Genomic DNA, 22,707 nt, shown 5'->3' with positions numbered 1-22,707 from the left:
GTAGTCCTATTTGGATTACGCTTCTCTTCCATTACTAATATAATTATAAATTTCCTTTTATCTGCTAAGTCTCTTACTATATTCTCTCTCATCACTTTAATAATATAATTGTGTCCTTAGTGTGTTCCTTTATCTGTTGTTTCACTATATCCCTAAATTCAATTTTATTATCCTCCTGAATTTTTTTCCAACCACTTACCTTTTTTGCTATGGACTCTTTATTCTCTTTATTATTCCTCTTTAATTTCTCATTCTCATCCTTTACTTCTTTTAACTTTTTAATTCTTCTATTTCTTTATTTAGATTTTGGTTCTCCTTCTTTAGTTCTTCCAATTTATCAACTCTTTGTGTAATTAGTGTGAGTTGGCTAAACCTAACCTCCCATGATTCATTTATTTTTGTTAGTTTTACCTGTAGACTTGCTAATCGGGGTAGGTTGTCATCTCCTCCCTCATTAAATCCATAGAAATAATTATCTCCACTTTCTATTGCACTGCTCTTATCAATATTTCTAATTCTAATGCCTTTACCGACTTGTTCATTTTCAGCTGTGTCGTCTGCACATCTCTTGTTTACACCCCTTCTGACGTCTGGGGCCCGTTCATCCCCTTCCTCATTTTTTTTCCATTTTCCTCAACAATCCCTTCCCATATCCTTTTTCTTCACCTTCCCACTACACCACAAGCTTTCCCCTTTCCTACTAATACAACACAGGTACTCCCTCGTTGTTGAAATCTACAAAAATTGTGTCCCCCCCCCCCCAGAGTTCCATTCTTTGCCTTCAATCCGATGATCGTGTGTGTATTTACCTAGTTGTATTTTACGGGAAGGGGAGCTATGCTCGTGTGTCCCGTCTTCGTATCTCAATGTGTGTGTGTGTGTGTAGCCATGCAGTGCTGTGCACTGAGATCTTTATCTAATACAAAGTTTGTTAGGCCACTGAGTGGTTGGAGTTTGAATCAATACCGTTGTGGTGATGTGGTAGGTGAAATGTAGCCTGATTTATGTTACATTTTTACTACTTGAATGGTGATTACCTTGACTGTAGTGCTTGCGAGTCACTTTTTAGATTCTTTTATTTTGTTGAACAATTGTATACATTTGTATATATGTGTTATCCACTTTTCTGTTCTGTTTTTTTTTTTTTTCTTGATTGTAATGTAGTCTCAAAGGGATTAGCTTGTTAAGTGTAGTTGGGAAGGCTTATGGGAGGGTCTTGATTGAGAGGATTAGGAGAGAAACAGAGGGAGCAATTGGTGAGGAACAGTGTGGCTTTAGGACAGGTATAGGTTGTGTATATCAGATTTTTGTGGTAAGACATATTTTAATTTTTTGGGGATTTTGGGTCATTTTGGTCACCTGCTCCGATTTACCCGCCATCTCACCCACAGGTCGAGAGCAGCCAGGGCTGCCGTGGAGTCCAATTTGACACCACTCATACCAACGGTATTGGTGCCAGAGGCCCTGAAATGAATACTGGGTGAAAAGGCCAAATTTTGGAGGGGTGCTACTGCCACGCCCTTGGGCTCAGGCTGCTCATGTCTACCTTGCTGTGCATTGTGTACGACTCTCTTTTTGTGGGGCAAGTTTGGACCAAATCATTCACATTCGGATTTTCAGCTAAATTCCTTTGAGATTTTTTGGATTTTGGATCATTTTGGTCACCTGCTTCAATTTACCCGCAATCTCACCCACAGGTTGAGGGCAGCCAGGGCTGCCGTAGAGTCCAATTTGACACCACTCAGTCACACGGTATTGGTATATGTATGTAATGTAGTCTGTGAAGGCTGTGCTTTCTAGGGGGAACTCCTCATTATCTCTACTGTCTTAGTGCCACCATGTGAAAATTCACACTCTTCTTAAAACAAAAGACCAATTTGACCAACAGACACTTACACTATTTATCATAAGCATGTTCAAACTAACCTGAAACAGTTTCATTCTGATATGTTTATGAACTTCACTCGTACTCATTTTATCGTATACTTCGCATTGCAGACTTTCTGAAATAATCAACATAGAATTTACAATATATATAATAATAATATATATAGATATATATATATACATACAGTGAGACCTCTCATTAACGGGCGTTAATTAGCTGTGTTTGCGGTGTTTTCACTGTTTTGGAGTGGTTTTTGGGTGGCATAGTGATTGCACGCACTAAACAACAGCACCGAAAACACAGCGAAAACACCGCAAACACAGCTAATTAACGTCCGTTAATGAGAGGTCTCACTGTATGTATATATATATATATATTTTAACACATTCAAATAACATTACCTGTGTATAATATGACCCCAATATTTTTTTGATTAAAAAAATCATCATAAAAACTTGCAGTATAAGAGTATAAACAGTATACATACATATATACACATAAATATATATGTATACATGTGTGTGCGTGTGTGTGTGTGGCTGAGTGGGTTAGGGCGTCGTTACTTGTGGCGAAGGTCGAGGGAATGGCGGTTCGAGTCCTGCCACTGGCGAAGTTGAACCAAGGGCATGGTTCATTATATTCCACACTACAAAAGCCCTCTGAGGGGCACTGTCCTATCCTTCCGATAGGGGGGAGTTTGTGATGTTAAACCATATCGTGTATATATATATATATATATATATATATATATATATATATATATATATATATATATATATATACAGACGCTCCTCAACTTATCTTTTAGTTACGTTCCAAACGGCTGAACGTAAGTTGAAAATGAACGTAAGTTGTTACTGTACTATACATCCGTAAATTCTATTACTGTATCTTATAAAACACCCCTAAATCATTAATTACACACATAACATTGTAAAATAATAAAATTAATTTCAAATAAATTAAATTCAAGCAACATAAATTGAGATGGTGGAGGAGGAGGAGGCAAGGCACATTCAGTCTGTGGTTTGTGCCATGTAAACAATGGACGCAGCGTCATGCGTAAGTATCGCTTGAACTACGGAGAGCGTGCTAAACTAAAAAATTCACTCAATTTTTTTTTTTTTTTTTTTACAATTTTTTTTTAGTCAGTTCAAACGTAAAATCGAAAAACGAATGAACATAAGTAGAGGAGCGTCTGTATATATATATATATATATATATATATATATATATATATATATATACTGTATATATATATATATATACACACACACATTCAAACCTCGGTTTTCGAGCATGATTTGTTCCAAAAATTTGTTCTAAAACTGAATAACATTTTCCCATTACAAATAATGTAAAAGAGATTAATTCATTCCCAATCACCAGATGAATGGTTATTTACCTAATTACATTTTATATATCATATAATAAATAAAACATAAAAGTGTAAATCAAACAAAAAACATAACAGAAGTAAGTGTAATGACAAAGCAACACTGTACAGTTATTATGTAATGTATGTACTGTACCCTTTTGGCTGCGATGTAATGGCAAGGTGGATGGAGATGAGGGAGGGAAAGGGGCAAGTTATTGGTTGGAAGGGGAATCCCCTTCCATAAAAAACTTCTGGTGATTCTTGTTCGGGTGTTTCTTTTCTTCTCTTTGGCTTAGGTAAATCTTTCTCTTGGGTTTCTTTCCTTTTTTCTTTCACTACAAACCTTTCCAATGTTTGTCGTTTTAGCTTGCACTGTAAATTTTTTCTGAAATGTGACATAACATTGTCATTGAAAAGATTTACTGCTCTGTGTGCTACCACAGTGTCTGGGTGGTATTTTTCTACAAAATTTTGAACATCACCCCATTTAGCACAAATTTCTTTGATTAAAGAACTTGGCATATCTTCTATTCTTTCCTCCTCAGAAGAAGACTGTTCCTCAGCCAATTTCTTTTGATGTTCATTTTCAAGCTCTTCAGTGGTAAGCTCAGTATTGTGATCTTCCACTAGCTCTTCAATATCTTCACTGTCGACATCCAAGCCCATACTTTTTCCCAGAGAAACAATCTCTTCAACAATAGCATTGTCCTCAACAGGAGCAGCAGATTCAACAGTTTCAAACCCCTCAAAGTCTCTCTCTGGTACACAGCCTGGCCAAAGGTTCTGCCATGCTGAATTCATGGTTCTAGTACTCACTTGGTTCCATGCATTATCAATAAGATTAACACAATTCATGATATTGAAACACGAATCATGGCTTTAGCATAATGTTTCTTAAAGTTAGCTATGACCTGTTGATCCATAGGCCGGATTAGAGGTGTTGTGTTAGGTAGCAGGAATTTGACCTTAACAAAATCAGACTCACTAACTAAGTCATTCTCCAAACCTGGAGGGTGAGCAAGAGCATTATCCAACATGAGAAGGCATTTTAGAGGGAATTTTTTTTCTTACAAGTATCTTCTAACACTTGAGGTAAACCTCATGAATCCATTCTGTAAAAAATTGTCTGGTCACCCAAGCCTTCGTATTAGTTCGCCACATTACAGGCAATTTACTTTTCATAACATTAATTCTTTTGAAAACTTTTGTAAAGCAATGGTTTGACCTTGAAATCACCAGTTGCATTACCGCACAGCAGAAAAGTGAGTCTGTTTTTCATTGGCTTGTCAAGATTTGAACTATTTTTTTTTTTTTTTAATGTGCTCACCCATGTTCATTATAGTATTTTATATGTATATCACTGTGAAGTACACTTTTTAAGCTTTAAAAGGATATATAATTCTTTATGGTTTGTTTCAAAAGTATGCAAGTTAATGTTAATGAAACAGGTAAATAACTGTGCTGGCCTTTGTTGTTTACTTACGTAAGCTAAGAGCACTCCATTGTTTTTATCAATGGAGTAAGGAGGTTAATGTGGATGAGGGTGAAACTGGGGAAATATAGGTCTTTGTAAGTGCATATGGGCCTGGTAGTGAGATGAATGTGGAGGAAAGGGAGCTTTTTAGGATAGATTTAAATGAGTGCTTAGAGAATTTTGAGAGGAATATCAATGTAGTGGTTTTGGGAGATCTCAATGCTAGGGTAGGGGTTGACACAATAGATGGAATGGTAAGGAAGTGTGAGTGCCAGGTAAAAATCATGATGGAGAGTTATGGTGGTGATGTGTTTAGAGAGTTGATGATAGCTAACTGTTTAGGAAAAAAGTCAAGCATAAGTACACATGGGACTATGTAGTGGCATACAGAAAAACAGTAGGAGGTTTGGATGTCCATGTTCTTCGGGGAGAGAGTAGGGGGAATATAAAATAATTTTTTTCATGGAAGGAAAGTTGAGAGTGGGGGTCAGGTGGATAAAGAGGAAAAGGGCAGGTGGTAGAGAGGTACTTAGAGTAAACTGTATGATAAGGAAACGGAGCAGGGGTACAAGAAGATGAGTGAAGTGTGGGAGGTGGTGAAGGATGGAGTAGAAATAGGAGTGGAGGAATAGAAGTGTTTCAAGGAGGGAGTGACAAGGTGTGCAAAGATAGTATGTGGAACAAGGAGGATGGCAAGGAATAGAAGGAAGGGTAGTGAGTGATGGGGTGATGAAGTGGAGAAGGTAATAGAAGAGAAGCAAGCATTCACAGACCGGTTGCAAAGTAGAATTAAAACAAATATGAGAGGTGCAAAGAAAAAGAAGTGAAGCAGAACATAAGACAAAGGAAATAAAAAAAGGAGAGCAGATATAAAATGACAGAAAAATTTGAAAGTAATAAAAAAAAAAAAATTGGAAGGATGTTAAGAGAGGAAAGGGAAATCAGTCAAGTTGAGAAGAGGTAAAAGGTACAAATGGACAGATGTTAACAGAAGAGGTGGTATGGGGAAGATGAGCAGAGTATCTTAGAGAGCTGTTGAATGTGAAGGAGGATAGGGAGGGAATGGTGATAGCAGTGGGAGGTGCTAAGATAATGATGGGAGAGGAAAATGGAGAAGAAATATGGGAAGATGAGGTCCAAGTAGTTTTGAAAATTATGAAACCAGGTAAGGCACCTGGGTTAAATGGGTGTTATGCGGAGTGTCTGAAGAAGGGAGGTACAGTAATAGTGGACTGGCTAGCGAGGTTGTTTAATGTGTGTCTAAAGGAGAGCAGAGTGCCAGAGGACTGGAGAAGTATCTGTACAGTTCTACTTTACAAGAGAAAAGAGGACAAATGTGAGTGTAGTATTTTGAGAGGGATCAGTTTGTTGATTGAAGTTGGGAAGGCATATGGGAGGGTTTTAATTGAGAGGATTAGGAGAGGATCAGAGGGAGTAATTGCTGAGGACCAGTGTGGGTTTAGGAAAGGTAGGGATTGCATAGATAAAATTCTTCAAATTCTTGTAGTAAGGCATATACATGAGAAAGCTTTAGCTAAAAGGAAGGATGGTTTTTTGGGCCTTTATGAATTTGGAAAAGACTTATGACAGGGTAGACAGGAAGGCACTGTGGGAGGCCTTGCAGATTTATAGGATTGGGGGAAAGCTGTTTTAAGGGCAGTCAAGAGTTTTTATGAGAGTAGTACAGCCTGTGTTAGAATTGAATATGGAGCAACTGAATGGTTTGAGGTAAAGGTGGGAATGTGACAGGGATGTGTTATGTTGCCATGGCTGTTCAATATGTACATGGATGGGGTGGTGTGGGAGGTCACTGCAAAGGTAATGGGCAGGGGACTGGAGATGGTTAAAGAAAATGGAGAAAAGTAGGTCAGTTGTTGTTTGCTGATGACACTGTGCTTGTGGCAGTCAGAGGAGGGATTAAGGTATTTAGTAATGGAGATAGGGAGGGTATGCAATAGGAGAAAATTAAAGGTAAATATGAGTAAAAGTAAGGTGATGAGATGTACAGGGGGAGAGGATGGCATTGAGATGGAAGTATTAAAGGAGCGAGGCTGGAGTAAGTTAACAGCTTTAGATATTTTGGGTTGCATATGGCAGAAAGGTAGGAGTGGAGGTGGAAGTAAATTGTTGACTGAGAGTAGCAAGTAAATACCTTGGTGAATTAAAAAGTATAATGACAAATAGGCATTTGGGAATAGATGCCAAGAGGAGACTATATGAAAGAGTGATTGTGCTGATGGCACTGTATGGGGCAGAAACATGGATTTGAGTGTAGGCCATGCATACCATACCATAAACATATGAGGCCCCGCATGGAGAAGTGTCCCATGCGACACAATGGCCGGTTTTGAGTTACGCACATATGACACTATTTTGGCCCTTCTACTTCAATCCGAGCATGTCGGAAAGGACAAAACGTGACCTGCAATATGGTTGAAACGCTCCTAAAACAAAGTGGCTACATGCTGCAGGATGACTTTGATGTGCCAGATCAAGTGGCACACAAGGTCAAACTCATACCATCCAGAAGAGCCTCCAGTCCAGACTTCTTTGACCTGTCTACAGTCAACCTCCCCGTGAAGTACCAATATGACAGGTTGCTCACGAGGGAGAAGATCACTGACCTACAGTACCTGACTGACGAGTTCATCACCCAGGCCGATAATCGTCAGTGGTGGGGGGACCTGTTGCTTCGGCAGCAGGACCTCCGCAACCAAGGTGCTCTGGTTTCCTCCGACAGCAAATATGATGCTGATGACCCGGATAACATAAACATGGAGTACGATAGCGTGCCGGCTCCTAACATGACCTAGCATCTAGGTCATCTGGTTTTGCTGGTTGTTTGTCTACATGTTGTTTGTTTTTGTTTTGATCTCTGTAACTCACATCAGTGGTTTTGTCTTGAAAAATTACATTAAAACAATGTTTTCATTATGCTTGTAGCTTCAATGACAACAAAGTTATTCATGTTTTACATTTCCAAAACTTTGGAAGCGATTTCTGGCATTTTAAAAATTGGCACATGGGACACTTCTACACGCGGGGCCTCATATGTATGCACACATTAGATGAAAAAGAGAAAGGAGAAATACGGTGGAGTAATATTTTTGACTAAGAAAGGCTTAAATGTGACCAAGATAACAGAAGGAAAAACAATGTGGAATTAATTATGATAAAAGTTGAAAACAGACATGAAAAGTAGAAAATTTGTAGTAATGTATGTACCCCCCAAAACAGTCTTGGGTAGAGAGTGATCATTCCAAACTGTTGGAAGACACAAAGAATGTACTGATTTACTGAAAGGAGGAAATATAGTAATTATGGGTGACTAACTCAAAAGAAATATGTTCGGAGGAAATGACAGTGAAGGGTGGAGAAGACCTCTGGGGAAACATACTACTGGATATGGCCATTGAATACACAATGACTCCCATTGAGTCATTGTGTAAAATACCAGATACAGAAACAATGAGGAACCATCGAGACTAGATTTAATACTTATATAAGAGCCTGAAATTGTGGACAGAATTGATTACAAAACCCCAATTGGGAAGAGTGACCACTTACTAACAGTTTGAACTAAAAGAACAAAGGGATTTGAGAAGAAACGAGGAGAAAAAAAAAGAAAAAAAGAAAAAAAAAAAAGAGTAAGTGGCAAATATATATCAAACTAAGCAAGATGCTGTAATGATTATAATTTATTTTATATTATTTGTTTTTGTTTTGTTATCATTTGTCTGTCTGATTTTCATTTATTATTAGTTATATGTCAATTTATTATTATTTACTATTTACCTGTTTGTTTATTATTTAACTATACCTATGCATTTATTTATGTATTTTATTTGATATTTACATTATTATAGTTTTTATTTATTATTATGATTTTTTTTTCACACCCGACCTAGATATGGACCAAAAGGTCTCCTGTCGGCATGCTCCGCCTTTGTAATCCTTTGTAAACTATGAAATGATTATGTAAAAATATGCAGAGATGAAAAGAGAAACTATGAAAGGGACATAATAGAAAAAGGCAAGGAACAACCTAAACTATTTTACATACATATACCAAGGCTTTTTCCCCCTTCCAAGGGAGGTAGCCAAAAAGGGAAAGGCATAAAAACACTCCCACCCATTTCATCCCTAAATACACTCCACACCCCTCCCACCCTTCCTCTCATCTGAGCACCTCCTGGATGACGGGTCATCCCTGCACCCTGCCCACCGCCCTGGGTCAGAAGCAGTGTCGCAAGACACAGTACATCCACAGCAAGGCCGCTTCATTTAATCGGCGACCCCCCCTCTCCGTCCCCCTTTGCATATAAGGAGAGGACGGGGAGAAATCCCTTCGGGCTGCGTCAAAATTTACTCACACATACTACAACACCCCTCCTCATGCAGTCACAACATCATCCATATACAACCATTCTCCACTCACCTCTGTCTTCCGTCCTCTCCCTTCCTTCCTCAACAGACATTCCCCTCTTCCCCAAAGCCCCCTTCACCCCATCCATCCACCTCATCCTAGGACGTCCCCTCATGTTCACTCCCTCCACATCTGCCTTCCATACCTCCTTTACTAGTCTTTCTTCACTCATTCTTTCCATGTGTCCAAACCATCCTAATATTCTTTCATCAACCCTCTCTCCCAAATCCTTTTTCACCCCCGTTCTCCTCCTCACCTCCTCATTTCTCACTCTATCTAGCCTAGTAACCCCCACCATACTTCTCAGACACCTCATCTCAAACACATTCAAACTCCTTCTCTCTTCTTCTCTTATGTTCCACGTTTCTGCCCCATACAGTGCTGTTGGCACAATCACTCCTTCATACAGTCTCCTCTTAGCATCCATTCCCAAATGTCTATTTCTCATTACACTCTTTAAACCACCAAGGCATTTACTCGCTTCTCTCAATCTACATTCTACCTCCACCTTCACTCCACCTTTTCCTGCTACACTTGCACCCAAGTATCTAAAACTATCCACTTCCTCCAGTCGCTCTCCCTTAATGTTCACTTCCAGTCTACTGCCACTTTCACCCCTTGTACATCTCATCACCTTACTTTTACCCACATTTATCTTTAGCTTTCTTCTATCACATACTCTCCCAAACTCTGCCACCAGCTTCCTCAATCCCTCCTCTGACCCTGCCACAAGCGCAGTGTCGTCCGCAAACAACAGCTGGCTCACCTCCCACTTTTCGCCATTTTCTTTAACCATCTCCAATCCCTGACTCACTACCCTAGCATTCACCTCTCGCACCACCCCATCCATGTATAAGTTGAACAGCCAGGGCGACATAACGCATCCTTGACGAAGTCCCACCTTTACTTCAAACCACTCACTCTCTCCATTTCCAATCCTAACACATGCTCTACTACTCACATAAAAACTCTTGACAGCTCCCAAAAGCTTTCCTCCTATCCCATAAATCTGCATAACCTCCCACAGTGCCTTTCTGTCTACCCTATCATAAGCCTTTTCCAGATCCATAAAAGCCCAAAAAACATCCTTCCCCTTTCCTATAGCTTTCTCACATATCTGTCTTACCACAAAGATCTGATCTACACAACCTCTACCCGTCCTAAATCCACACTGTTCCTCACCAATTACTCCTTCTGTTCCTCTCCTAATCCTCTCAATTAAGATTCTCCCATAAGCCTTCCCTACTACACTCAACAGGCTAATCCCTCTGAAATTACTACATTCACACTTGTCCCCTTTTCCCTTGTAAACAGGTATGTAAATGGTAAATTAAAAGACAAACAAGAAATAGTAAGACTGCGCCAAGGGAATTATGAATATAAAAATGTAGATATGGCTGAAATTATGAACAAACATTTCAAATCGGTATTCATAATTGAAAGTTCACAAAACTGTGAGGAAATACAAAGAGAAAGAGCCCCCAATGAAAGAAATAACTGTGACACAGAAGGAAATCAGAGACCAAATAAAAAACCTTAATGTCAGATAATCACACAGTCCGGATGGAATTACAAACTGGATGTTAAAAGAATGCATAGATGAGTTGATGGACAAAATATACAAGATAATTAAATACTCACTCAAAGAAGGAAAGGTACCACAGGACGTGGAAAAATACAAATATTGTAACAATATATAAAGGAAGGGACAAGGAAAATCCAACTAACTACAGACCAATCTCCCTTACAAGCACAATAGCAAAAATATGTGAAAAAGTTCTCAAAAGTAGATGGGTTAAACATCTGGAAGAAAAAAATATACCAAATCAAACACAATCTGGATTTAGACAAGGAAGATCATGTACCACAAACTTGATTTGCTTCTACTTGAGACTTATAGAAATACTACAGGAGAGGGATGGATGGGCGGACTGTTCTTTTCTAGATCTACAAAAGTAACACACAAAAAACTAATAAGAAAAATGGAATCAATAGGTGGTACTAAAGGAAAATTATGGGAATGGATGGAAGACTTCTTGACTGGGAGAAAAATGAGGATAGTAATTAGAGACAAATACTTGACCTGGGAAGAAATGATAAGTGGTGTTATGCAAGGTTCAGTATTGGCTCTGATCATGTTTGCCATATATATAAATAACATGGATGAAGGTGTGGAATGTTAAATGAACTTCTATGCAGATGATGCAAAAATACTAAGGAAAGTAAGTACAGAGGAAGATTGTGAATCACTACAGAAAGACCTAGATAAAATTCGGAAATGGAGTCAAAAGTGGGAAGTAAACTTTAACAGCAAGAAATGTAGTATAATGGAGTCTGGAAAAAGTAAAAACAATATCGAGGAATTATGAAATTGGTGAAGAGGAAGTAAAAAAAATAAAGTGAGCTTGGAAAGGGACCTAGGAGTAATTATCAGTAAAGACATGTCACTGGACAAACATATCAATAAAATAGTTGGAGAAACCTTCAACTTACTAAGGTTGATGAAAGTGGCTTTTGACTATTTGGATGAGTAAATGGTCAAGAAAACATTAGTTACACTGATAAGACCAAACTTGGAGTATGCTGCGACACTATGGACACCCAGTGCTATAAAGAATATAAAGAAATTAGAAAGAATATAAAGAGCATTAAGGGTGAAAGACTGGAGAAAGTGGATAGTTTAAGATACTTGGGTGTGAATGTGGCAGGAAAGGGAGGAGTGAGGGTGGAGGTAGAATGTAGATTGAGAGAAACGAGTCAATGCCTTGGTGGATTAAAAAGTCTAATGAGAAATAGACATCTGGGAATGGATGCTAAGAGGAGGTTATATGAAGGAGTGATTGTGTCAACAGCACTGTACGGGGCAGAAATATGGAACATGAGAGAGGAAGAGAAGGAGTTTGAATGTGTTTGAGATGAAATGTCTGAGAAGTATGATAGGGGTTACTAGGCTAGATAGAGTGAGAAATGAGGAGGTGAGGAGGAGAACGGGGGTGGAAAGGGAGCTGGGAGATAAGGTTGATGAAAGAGTATTGGGATGGTTTGGACACATGGAAAGAATGAGTGAAGAAAGATTAGTAAAAGAAGTGTGGAAGGAAGAGGTGGAAGGAGTGAATATGAGGGGGCATCCTAGGATGAGATGGATGGATGGGGTGAAAGGGGCATTACAAAAGAGAGGAATGTCTGTAGAGGAAGGATGGGAGAGGACAGAAGATAGGGGTGAATGGAGAAGGGTTGTGTATGGATGATGCTGTGATGTATGAGGGGGGAGTGGGTGGGAGATGGGGGGTGAGGAAGTATGTATGAGAAAAAATTTGACGCAGCCCAAAGGGATTCTCCCTGTCTTCTCCTTTTCTACATGAGGGGAGGGAGAGGGGGGTCGCCGAATTTATGAAGTGGCCTTGCTGCGGAGGTGCTGTGTCATGCGACACTGCTTCTGACCCAGGGCACTGGACAGGATGCAGGGATGACCTGTCATCCAGGAGGTGCTAAGATAAGAGGGAGAGAGGAGGGTGGAGGGGAGTGGAATATATAGGAAATGGAATGGGTGGGAGTGGTTTCTATGCCTTTTTCTTTTTGGCTTCCCCCTGTGTAAGGGGTAAAAAGCCTTTGGTATATGTATGTATGTATATATATATATAAACATAAATACATATACACATACTATACACATACACATACACACACACACACACATATATATATATATATATATATATATATATAAATATATATATATATAAATACCTTCACACACATAAATTTAGATTTTCATATACTTCTGTAATTCAAAATTTCTTTCTTACTAACCTTTAGTGTACACAGAGAGCATTTTCTTTTCATTTAAGAATTTTTTGCCTGCTGGACGACTTGGTATGGTATTTTCCTCTCTGATTCCCAGGTCTGGCAGAGGTGACTCTGAAAAGTATATAAAAATAACTATATCCAATCCTAAATTACTGTGAATGGGATATTTTCAGTTTGCATGTAGCACTTGGAAATCACAATACATATATAACTACAATTCAAATTTATAAAATTAACATCTCTAGACCATACACAAATCAGTATCTTTCCAATTTTTGCATAACATATACAAATCCAATTGTAAGGAAATTAAACAAATCAACAGATCACAAAATAAGAAATAAAATGAGGCAAACAAGGACAAGGTCACACCATATGTAACTCATAACTGATGTTGTTAATAGTTTGCCAACATTGATAATTCTAGCACTAAAGTTGTGGAGGAAACTAATTGCCCTATCAAGTTCTAGCTTTTGGTTCTCCATCCCAGTTATTTTGTGACTACATCTATGTACTGTCACAATTAAACAGCTTATTAATAAGTGCTTGACCAACATAAAACAGTGAATTTGTATTCTACTGCTAATAACCAGTGCTTCTGTCCTGTAACCTTTCCTAAACCCACACTACTTTTCACCAATCACTTCATCTGTTCCTCTCCTAATCCCCTAATCAAAGCCCTCCCATGAGCCTTTCTAATTGCACTCTACAAACTGATCCCTCTAAAACTATTATAATCACACTTGTCCCCTTTTCTTTTGTAAAGTGGAACTACACAGGAACTCTTCCAGTCCTCAGGCACTCTACCCTCCTTTAGACACACATTAAACAACCTCACTGGCAAGTGTACTATTACTGTACTTCTCTTATTATCATCATTCTAAGCATCTCAGAAAACGACACTCCACCTTATGTTTTCAAAATCAGGCTCTGATAAAGTTTTTGGCAAGAGGGAAGTGGTTTCAATGCTGCTTTAGTCCTAATGAAAACAGTAGTGAAAAAAAGGGTTCTTTTTCTAATCAACTCAAAATTTGGGGGCTACTTTATTTTCAAGGGTCTTTTTTCACTTGCCAGGGCTACAGTTTATAGGGCTATTTTACTGTTTTGCAACACTTAAGGGTTGTCACCAGTACCATATCCCTGTACCGTCTTTGTTTTAATAAATGCAAAGACAATGGGCCAGGGATTGGAGATGGTTAAAGAAAACAGGGAAAAATGAGAGATAAGCCAGCTATTGCTTGCTGATGACACCGTACTTATAGCAGAATCAGAGGAGGGATTAAAGAAGTTAGTGACAGAGTTTAGGAAGGTATGTGAAAGGAGGAGGTTGAAGATAAATGTGAGTAAAAGTAATGTGATGAGATGTACAGGGGCAGAGAATGGCAGCAAACTGGAAGTGAATATTAACCACTTCAGTACAATGACACTGATGTAGGCATCATGAGGCGTGAGTGGGTACACGAGGATGCTGGCATTGGCGTCTTGATTATATATTTTTTGTAGAGTGAGAAATGAGGTGAGGAGGATAACAGGGCTGGAAAGGGAACTGGGAGATAGGGTTGATGAAAGGGTATTAGGATGGTTTGGACACATGGAAAGAATGAGTGAAGAAAGATTAGTAAAAGAAGTGTGGAAGGCAGAGGTAGAAGGAGTGAATATGAGGGGGCATCCTAGGATGAGATGGATGGATGGGGTGAAAGGGGCATTACAAAAAAGAGGAATGTCTGTGGAGGAAGGATGGGAGAGGGCAGAAGTTAAGGGTGAATGGAGAGGTGTTGTGTATAGATGATGCTGTGATGCATGAGGGGGAGTGGGTGGGGGATGGGGGGGTGAGGAAGTATGTATGAGAAAAAAAAAAAAAAAAAAAAAAAAAAAAAAAAATTGACGCAGCCCGAAGGGGTTTCTCCCCGTCTTCTCCCTTTCTGCATGAAGGGACGGAGAGGGGGGTCACCAAATTTATGAAGCGGCCTCGCTGTGGATGTGCTGTGTCTTGCGACACTGCTTCTGACCCAGGGCAGTGGACAGGATGCAGGGATGACCCATCATCCAGGAGGTGCCAAGATAAGAGGGAGGGAGGAGGGTGGAGGGGAGTGCAATATACAGGAAATGGAATTGGTAGGAGTGGTTTCTATGCCTTTTTCTTTTTGGCTACCTCCCATGTAGGGGGAAAAGCCTTTGGTATATGTATGTATGTATGTAGTTGTACATGTTACCCCCAGATTCTGTGAACTGGTTTGATCATGTTTTCTGTGTTTACTATTATTCAGAGTAAAAGAGAATGAATAATACAACAGTGATTTTATATTCTATAATGTGAGTAGTGTGATGCATTGTACATATGGCAGCTGATGCTGTGCACAAGAATTTGACTCATACTGAAGTGGTTAAGAGAGAAAGACTGGAGGAAGTGGATAGCTTTAAATACTTGGGGGTGAATGTGGTGGGAGAAGGAGGAATGGAGGTGGAGGTAGAATGTAGATTGAGACAATTAAAAAGTGTAATGAGAAACAGACATTTGGGAATGGATCCTAAAAGGAGATTGTATGAAGGGGTGATTGCACCAACAGCACTGTATGGGGCAGAAACATGGAACATGAGAGAGGAAGAGCTTAAATAAGTTTGAGATGAATTGCCTGAAAAGAGTAAGAACCGAGGAGGTGAGGAGGAGGGCGAGGGTGGAAAGGGAGTTGGGAGATATGGTTGATGATAGAGTATTGGGATGGTTTGAACATGTGGAAAGAATGAGTGAAGAAAGACTAATAAAAGAGGTGTGGAAGGTAGAGGTGGAGAGACTGAACATGAGGGGGTGACCAAGGATGAGATGGATGGGGGTAAATGGGGCATTGGGAAAGAGGGGAATGTCTATTGAGGAAGGGAGAAAACAGAAGATAGGGGTGAGTGGAGAATGGTTATGTATGGATGATGCTGTGATGCATGGGAGTGGGTGGGGAATGAGGGTGAGGGAGTATATGTGAATGATATTTTGAAGGAGCCCGATGGGATTTCTCCCTGTCTTCTCTTTTTCCACACGAGGGGACAGAGTGGGGGGGTCACCAATTAAATGAAGCTACCTTGCTGTGGATGTGCTGTGTCTTGCTGCATTGCTTCTGACCCAGGTCAGTGGGCGAGATGCAGGAATGACCTGTCATCCAGAAGCAAAGAAAAGAGGGAGGGATGGTGAATGAGAGTGGAGTGTGTGGAGATGAAATGGGTGGGAATGGATTTATGTCTTTGACTTTGGCTACCTCCCTTGTAAGGTGGAAAAAGCCCTTGGTATGTATGTATATATTTCATCTATTTATTTTTTTGTATCTCTTAAAACAATTTAAAGCATGTGCATAGGTACTGTCTTCCTTAGTTCTTTCTTGTCTTGCTTTTTGTCTATATCTTCTTTCGATATAAACACTGCCATAAATGGGAGCTGTAGTGACACGTTACTATTATCATTATGTAACCTTGTCTTTGACTGATGTGTAATGTGCCTTTCTTGCTTAGAGACTGTGTTCACCAGTGAGTTATCTCACCTATGTTGTAATTTTGTGTTAATAAATAGGAAAGGTAAGAATTGAGGAACAAGAGTTTTCTTAACCTCTTCTTACTGGTACACTCTAACACCAAGTGCTTAGTAGTAGAAACAATGGCACCCCCTAGCCAGCTACTACAAATGGTAACCCCGGAGAGCAGCTGTTCTTGCTGCTAGCCACTGGAACTCGTGCTGGCTGCCGCTGACCTCGCTGTCAGCTGGTTGCCAAAGCCACCACCACCCAGCTACTACAGAGCCTAGGAGGTATGATACTGGACCCTGCCACATACATTCAAGTCACATGCCATAATAATTTACCCATCTTTTCTAGTCTGTAATTTGTAAAAGTGCATTTGCAGGTACATTAACACTCAACATCTTTCCAAATATTCCCTCCACACCCCACAGGTTCTTGCTGTCTCACTCAATCATGAGAAATAAATGATTAAGACAAAAATTAGTCCTTCACATTTTATTCATGGGGGTGACTATGTGTTTTACCATCACCCTCATACTTGAATTTTTAGCTCATTTCTGGAGCTCTTTTTCAACTTTCCAGGCAAATCTGCCCACTGCCTGTATATGATAATCAGAATTCAAAACACCTTCCTTACAAAAATAAATTACCACTGTAGATATTTACTTAATCTATATCAGTAACTAATAAAAGGGATAACAAAAGGGTGTTGAATAGGGCTAGGTTGGATGAAGAGTGAGGGCATGCCTAGGTTGGGCCGGCCTATTGGTATATGTCTATATACCATAGACTTTTTTCCCCTTATAGGAAAGTAGCCAAGTCAAAGGAATTGTAATTTGTATATTCTATATATGTCTATATACCTGTAGTTCTGTATACCTATCTATATAGCTGTAGTTTTAGAAGGATCAGTTTGTTGAGCATAGTTGGAAAAGTATATGGAATGGTTTAAATTGAGATGATTAGGAAAGGAACAAAGGGAAAAATTGATAAGGAACAGTGTGGGTTTAGGAAAGGTAGAGGATCCATGGATCAAATCTTTATGGTAAGGCAGATTGGAAAAAGTACATCGGCAAGCCACAAAACTGATTCCAAATATAAAAAATAAATCATACAAAAATCAACTAAAACATATGAATCTGTTTTCCCTAATAAAGCGTGGACTCCGAGGTGACTTGATACAGGTCTTTAAGATTCTAAAGGGAATTGACATCAAAAGTGACAAAATTTTCACACTGAATGACAATCAGACAAGAAACAATGGTCTCAAACTGTTTACATACATACATATACCAAGGCTTTTTCCCCCTTACAAGGGGGAAAAACTGTTTGGAAATAGATTTAATTTTGAAGTGGGTAGAAACAATTTTGCCGTGTAATTAATACATACATATACCAAAGGCTTCTTCCCCCTACACGGGGGATAGCCAAAAAGAAAAAGGCATAGAAACCACTCCCACCCATTCCACTTCCTATATATTCCACTCCCCTCCACCCTCCCTCCCATCTTGGCACCTCCTGGATGACAGATCATCCCCGCATCTTGTCCACTGCCCTGGGTCAGAAGCAGTGTCGCAAGACACAGCACATCCACAGCAAGGCCGCTTCATAAATTCGGTGACCCCCCCTCTCCGTCCCCCCATGCAGAAAAGGAGAAGGCGGGGAGAAATCCCTTTGGGCTGTGTCAAAAAAAAATTCTCATACATACTTCCTCACTCACCATCCCCCACCCACTCCCCCCTCATGCATCACAGCATCATCTATACACAACACCTCTCCATTCACCCCTATCTTCTGTCCTCTCCCGTCCTTCCTCAACAGACATTCCTCTCTTTTGTAATGCCCCTTTCACCCCATCCATCCATCTCATCCTAGGATGCCCCCTCATATTCACTCCTTCTACCTCTGCCTTCCACACTTCTTTTACTAATTCTTTCACTCATTCTTTCCATGTGTCCAAACCATCCCAATACTCTTTCATCAACCCTACCTCCCAGTTCCCTTTCCACCCCTGTTCTCCTCCTCACCTTCTCATTTCTCACTCTATCCAGCCTAGTAACCCCTATCATACTTCTCAGACATTTCATCTCAAACACATTCAAATTCCTTCTCTCTTCCTCTCATGTTCCATGTTTCTACCACGTACAATGCTGTTGGCACAATCACTCCTTCATATAACCTCCTCTTAGTATCCATTCCCAGATGTCTATTTCTCATTAGACTTTTCAATCCACCAAGGCATTTACTCGCTTCTCTCAATCTACATTCTACCTCCACCCCCACTCCTCCCTTTCCTGCCACATTCTCACCCAAGTATCTAAAACTATCCACTTCCTCTAGTCTTTCACCCTTAACCCCTTCACTCTGGGGCACATCACATGTCTGGCAGCATTAGCTGGCCGACGTGCGATGTTGCGTCATAATAATCGCATTATAAAAAATAAAGTCAGTGCTCAATCGTTCGTTCTCTTTCACTCGTGAATTTTGATAACCATAGAAAATATGATGAAGCCAGTTTAGAGAGAATGGAGGTTACGTAGGTACGACTACAATAAATATAATCAAGACGCCGACGTCGTCATCATCGCGTACCCACTTGCTCCTCATGACGCCTACGTAGGCGTCACCGTATGGAAGTGGTTAATGCTCACTTCCAGCCTGCTGTCACTCCCTCCCCTTGTACATCTCATCACCTTACTTTTGCCCACATTTATCTTCAACTTCCTTCTTTCACACACCTTCTCAAACTGTCACTAACTTCTTCAATCCCTCCTCTGATCCTGCTACAAGTGCAGTGTCGTCAGCAAACAACAACTGGCTCACCTCCCACTTTTCTCCATTTTCTTTAATTATCTCCAACCCCTGACCCACTACCCTTGCATTCACCTCTTGCACCACCCCATCCATGTAAAGATTGAACAGCCAGGGCGACATGACACATCCCTGACAAAGTCCCACCTTTACCTCACACTATTCACTCTCTCCATTTCCAATCCCAACACAAGCTCTACCACTCTCGTAAAAACTCTTGACTGCTCTTAACAGCTTTCCTCCTATCCCATATATCTGCAGTATCTCCCACAGTGCTTTCCTGTCTACCCTGTTGTATGTCTTTTCCAGATCCATAAAAGCCCAAAAAACATCCTTACCTTTTCCTATAGCTTTCTCACATATCTGTCTTACCACAAAAATCTAACCTACACAACCCCTACCTGTCCTAAACCCACACTGTTCCTCACAAATTACTCCCTCTGTTCCTCTCCTAATCCTCTTAATCAAGACCCTCCCATAAGCCTTCCCAACTACACTCAACAAGCTGAATGGAATAAACTTCCTGCAGAGGCAGTGCAATGTAGTTCAGTTCGAAGCTTTAAGAATCATTTAGATAAACACCTAAGCAAGATACTGTAATGACTATCATTTATTTCATATTATTTGTTTATTTTTGTTATCATTTGTCTGTTTGTTTATTATCATTTGATTGATTCTCATTTATTATTAGTTTTATGTCAATTTATTATTTACCTTTTGTTTATTATTCAACTATACCTATGCATTTATTTATGTATTTTATTTATTATTTACATTATTATAGTTTTATTTATTCATTTATTTATCATTATTATGATTTTTTGCATCTGACCTAGATATGGACCAAAAGGTCTCCTGTCGGCATGCTCCACCTTTGTAATCCTTTGTGAGAATTTTTTTAGGACCTTACTGGATCCGGAGATGGCTTATGACAAGGTAGACAGGAAGGTACTGTGGGAGGTATTGCAGAATTATGGGATTGGAGAAAAGCTGTTATGGGCACTCGGAGTTTTTAAAGAGAGTAGAAGAACTTGTGTTAGGATTGAGAATGGTGAAAGCAAGTGTTTTGCAGTGAAGGTTGAGCTACATCAGGTCTGTGTCATGTCACCATAGATGTTCAATGTGTACATGGATGGGGTGGTACAGGAAATAAATGCGAGGGTGATGGGCATGGGATTGGAAAGAGAGATTGTGAAAGAAAGTGGGAGGTAAGTCAGTTGTTTGCAGATGAACCTGCACTGGTGGCAGGTTCAGATGATGGTCTAAGGCAGTTAGTGATGCAGTCTGGAAAGTTATATGATAGGAGGAAGTTGAAAGTAAATGTGGGTAAAAGCAAGGTGATGACATGTACAATGAGACACGATGGCAGCAAGTTGGAGGTAAGTCTTAGAGGAGATAGGCTGAAGGAAGTGGATAGTTTTAAGTACTTTGGGTCACATGTAGTAGGAGGAGTGGGGATAGAAGTAAACTATAGAGTGAGGGAAGCAAGTAAATGACTTGTGGGGGATTGAAGAGTGTCATGAGAAATAGGCAATTGGGAATGGATGCAAAAATATTATATGAAGGGGTGATTGTGCCTACGACACTGCATGGAGTGGAGACTGAATATAATAGAATTAGGAAGGACAAATTAAAATGTGTCTGAGATGAAATGAAGAGCACTGCGGATTTAGGGAAGGTAGAGGATTAGTGGATAAAAATTTTGTGATAAGACAGATTTATGAGAAGGCTTTGGTAAAAGGCACGAGGTTTTCTTGGGCCTTTATGGATTTGGAGAAGGCTTATGACAGGGTAGACAGGAAGGAACTGTGGGAGGTATTGCAGATATATGAGATTTGGGGAAAGTTGTTAAGGGCTGTCTGCTACTTTCGTTTTTACAAGAGTTGTGGAGCCTCTCCTTCTGGAGTATTGGCTGCATGTTATTATGTGGATCAATTTGCTTAGTAGTATGCACCTGATACTTCAGGGACTATATGGGGTGCCCCTATGGACCAGAGCCACACATAAATTTGTCTGTGTTACAGGAAATATCAACTCATAGGGATATGGTGCTACATTATTGTACTGTGACAATCTCTCAGTTATGCTGCCTCTCTCCACTCTTACCCTTGTCCTATACCACTTCTTTAAGTAAATATTTATATTTTCACCTCTGTCCCTTCTAGTAGGGGGAAGAAAGAATACTACCACCAAGTTTTCCCACTTGGGTCATAAAAAGTGGCTAAAACAGGATGGAGCGAATGGACTAGGCATCCTGCTCTCTGGAACCCTAATGGGTACATTCCTATGAAAAGTCAAGGCATAAAATGGTCTGAGAGGAGTTTTCCAAACAGAACTGTAAGGTATAGGTCTTTTAATGTGTGTGTGTGTGTGGTCCAGATGAGAGTAAAAGGGAAGATATAGGCAGTATGTTTGTGAGAAGGAAGATGGATGTACTGGCATTAAGTGAAACGAAGTTGAAAGGGAGGAGTGATTTTGAGATTGGGAGTATAGTGGGGAGGGTGTCGTGAGTGAGGAAAGGACGAGGGAGAGAAGGGTGGCTCTACTGGTAAGTGAAGCGATAGGTAAACATGTGGAGTGGAAGGAGATTTCTTCAAGGTCAATGTGAGTGAAGCTGAAATTGGGAAGGGAGATGTGGGTCTTTGTAAGTACATATGGGTCTGGTAGTGAGAAGAGTGTAGAGGAAAGGGAGGCTTTTTGGATAGATTTAGATGAGTGCTCAAAGTTTTGGGAGGAATGTCAATGTAGTGGTTTTGGGAGATCTCAGTGCTAGAGGAGGGGATGAACCAACAGATGGAGTGGTTGGTAAGTTTGGAGTGCAAGGTAAAAATCATAGTGGAGAGTTAATGGTAGAGATGTGTTTAGAAAGAATTTATGATGGCTAACACAGTGTTTAGGGAAAGAAAAGAGTCAAGATAAGCACACATGGGAGATAGTGGTGGATGGAAGGATGGTTCATAAAGCATTAATGGACTATGCAGTGGTATCAAGGGGAAGAGTAGAGTGAGTTCTCAATGTCCGTGTTCTTCGAGGAGAGAGTGGGGAGAACATACAGAGCAGAATCCCTGGTCTCATTACTCTGTCCCACTTCACCCCTTCGTTACTGACCCGTCAACCTTATGTAAACAAACGTTTCAAACCGTCCCACGAATGGCTGGAGCCAAATGTTTGTAAACACAGACACTTGCCACCACGTGGGTAGAAATAACCCAGAAACTAGGGCCTTGAGAGCCCTCAATACACACAGCTTATAACTGTGACACGTGCGTGTCACGGGGAGCACGCTTGGTTCCTGGCGGGTGCACTCAACCGTGACACGCAGGTGTCACAAAACACACATCCGGTACTCAAGGGATTAATTGCCTTTCAACACATATGGTAAACATGGTGGCAGCATCCCCCCCCCACCACCACCACAGGAAA

The 22,707-nt window shown here is 40.2% G+C and overlaps 1 protein-coding gene across 4 annotated transcripts in view; it reads right to left on the bottom strand.

Annotated features, from left to right (window-relative positions):
• The window catches only part of LOC143018512 (uncharacterized), a 64,414-nt gene that overhangs the window by 23,743 nt on the left and 17,964 nt on the right, over positions 1-22,707 (bottom strand). For all 4 annotated transcript variants that reach the window (XM_076173914.1, XM_076173917.1, XM_076173915.1 and 1 more), the window contains 2 exons: positions 12,977-13,084; positions 1,927-2,003 (listed from right to left, as the gene is read on the bottom strand). In XM_076173914.1, coding sequence (XP_076030029.1) covers positions 1,927-2,003; positions 12,977-13,084 — 185 coding nt within the window. The remainder of the gene's footprint in view (positions 1-1,926; positions 2,004-12,976; positions 13,085-22,707) is intronic.

The sequence above is a fragment of the Oratosquilla oratoria genome, chromosome 35, assembly GCF_046742065.1.
Source record: "Oratosquilla oratoria isolate Oo_2021 chromosome 35, ASM4674206v1, whole genome shotgun sequence".
NCBI lineage: Eukaryota > Metazoa > Arthropoda > Malacostraca > Stomatopoda > Squillidae > Oratosquilla > Oratosquilla oratoria.
The sequence above is the reverse complement of the archived record's forward strand: the minus strand, read 5'-3'. Positions and strand labels throughout refer to the sequence as shown.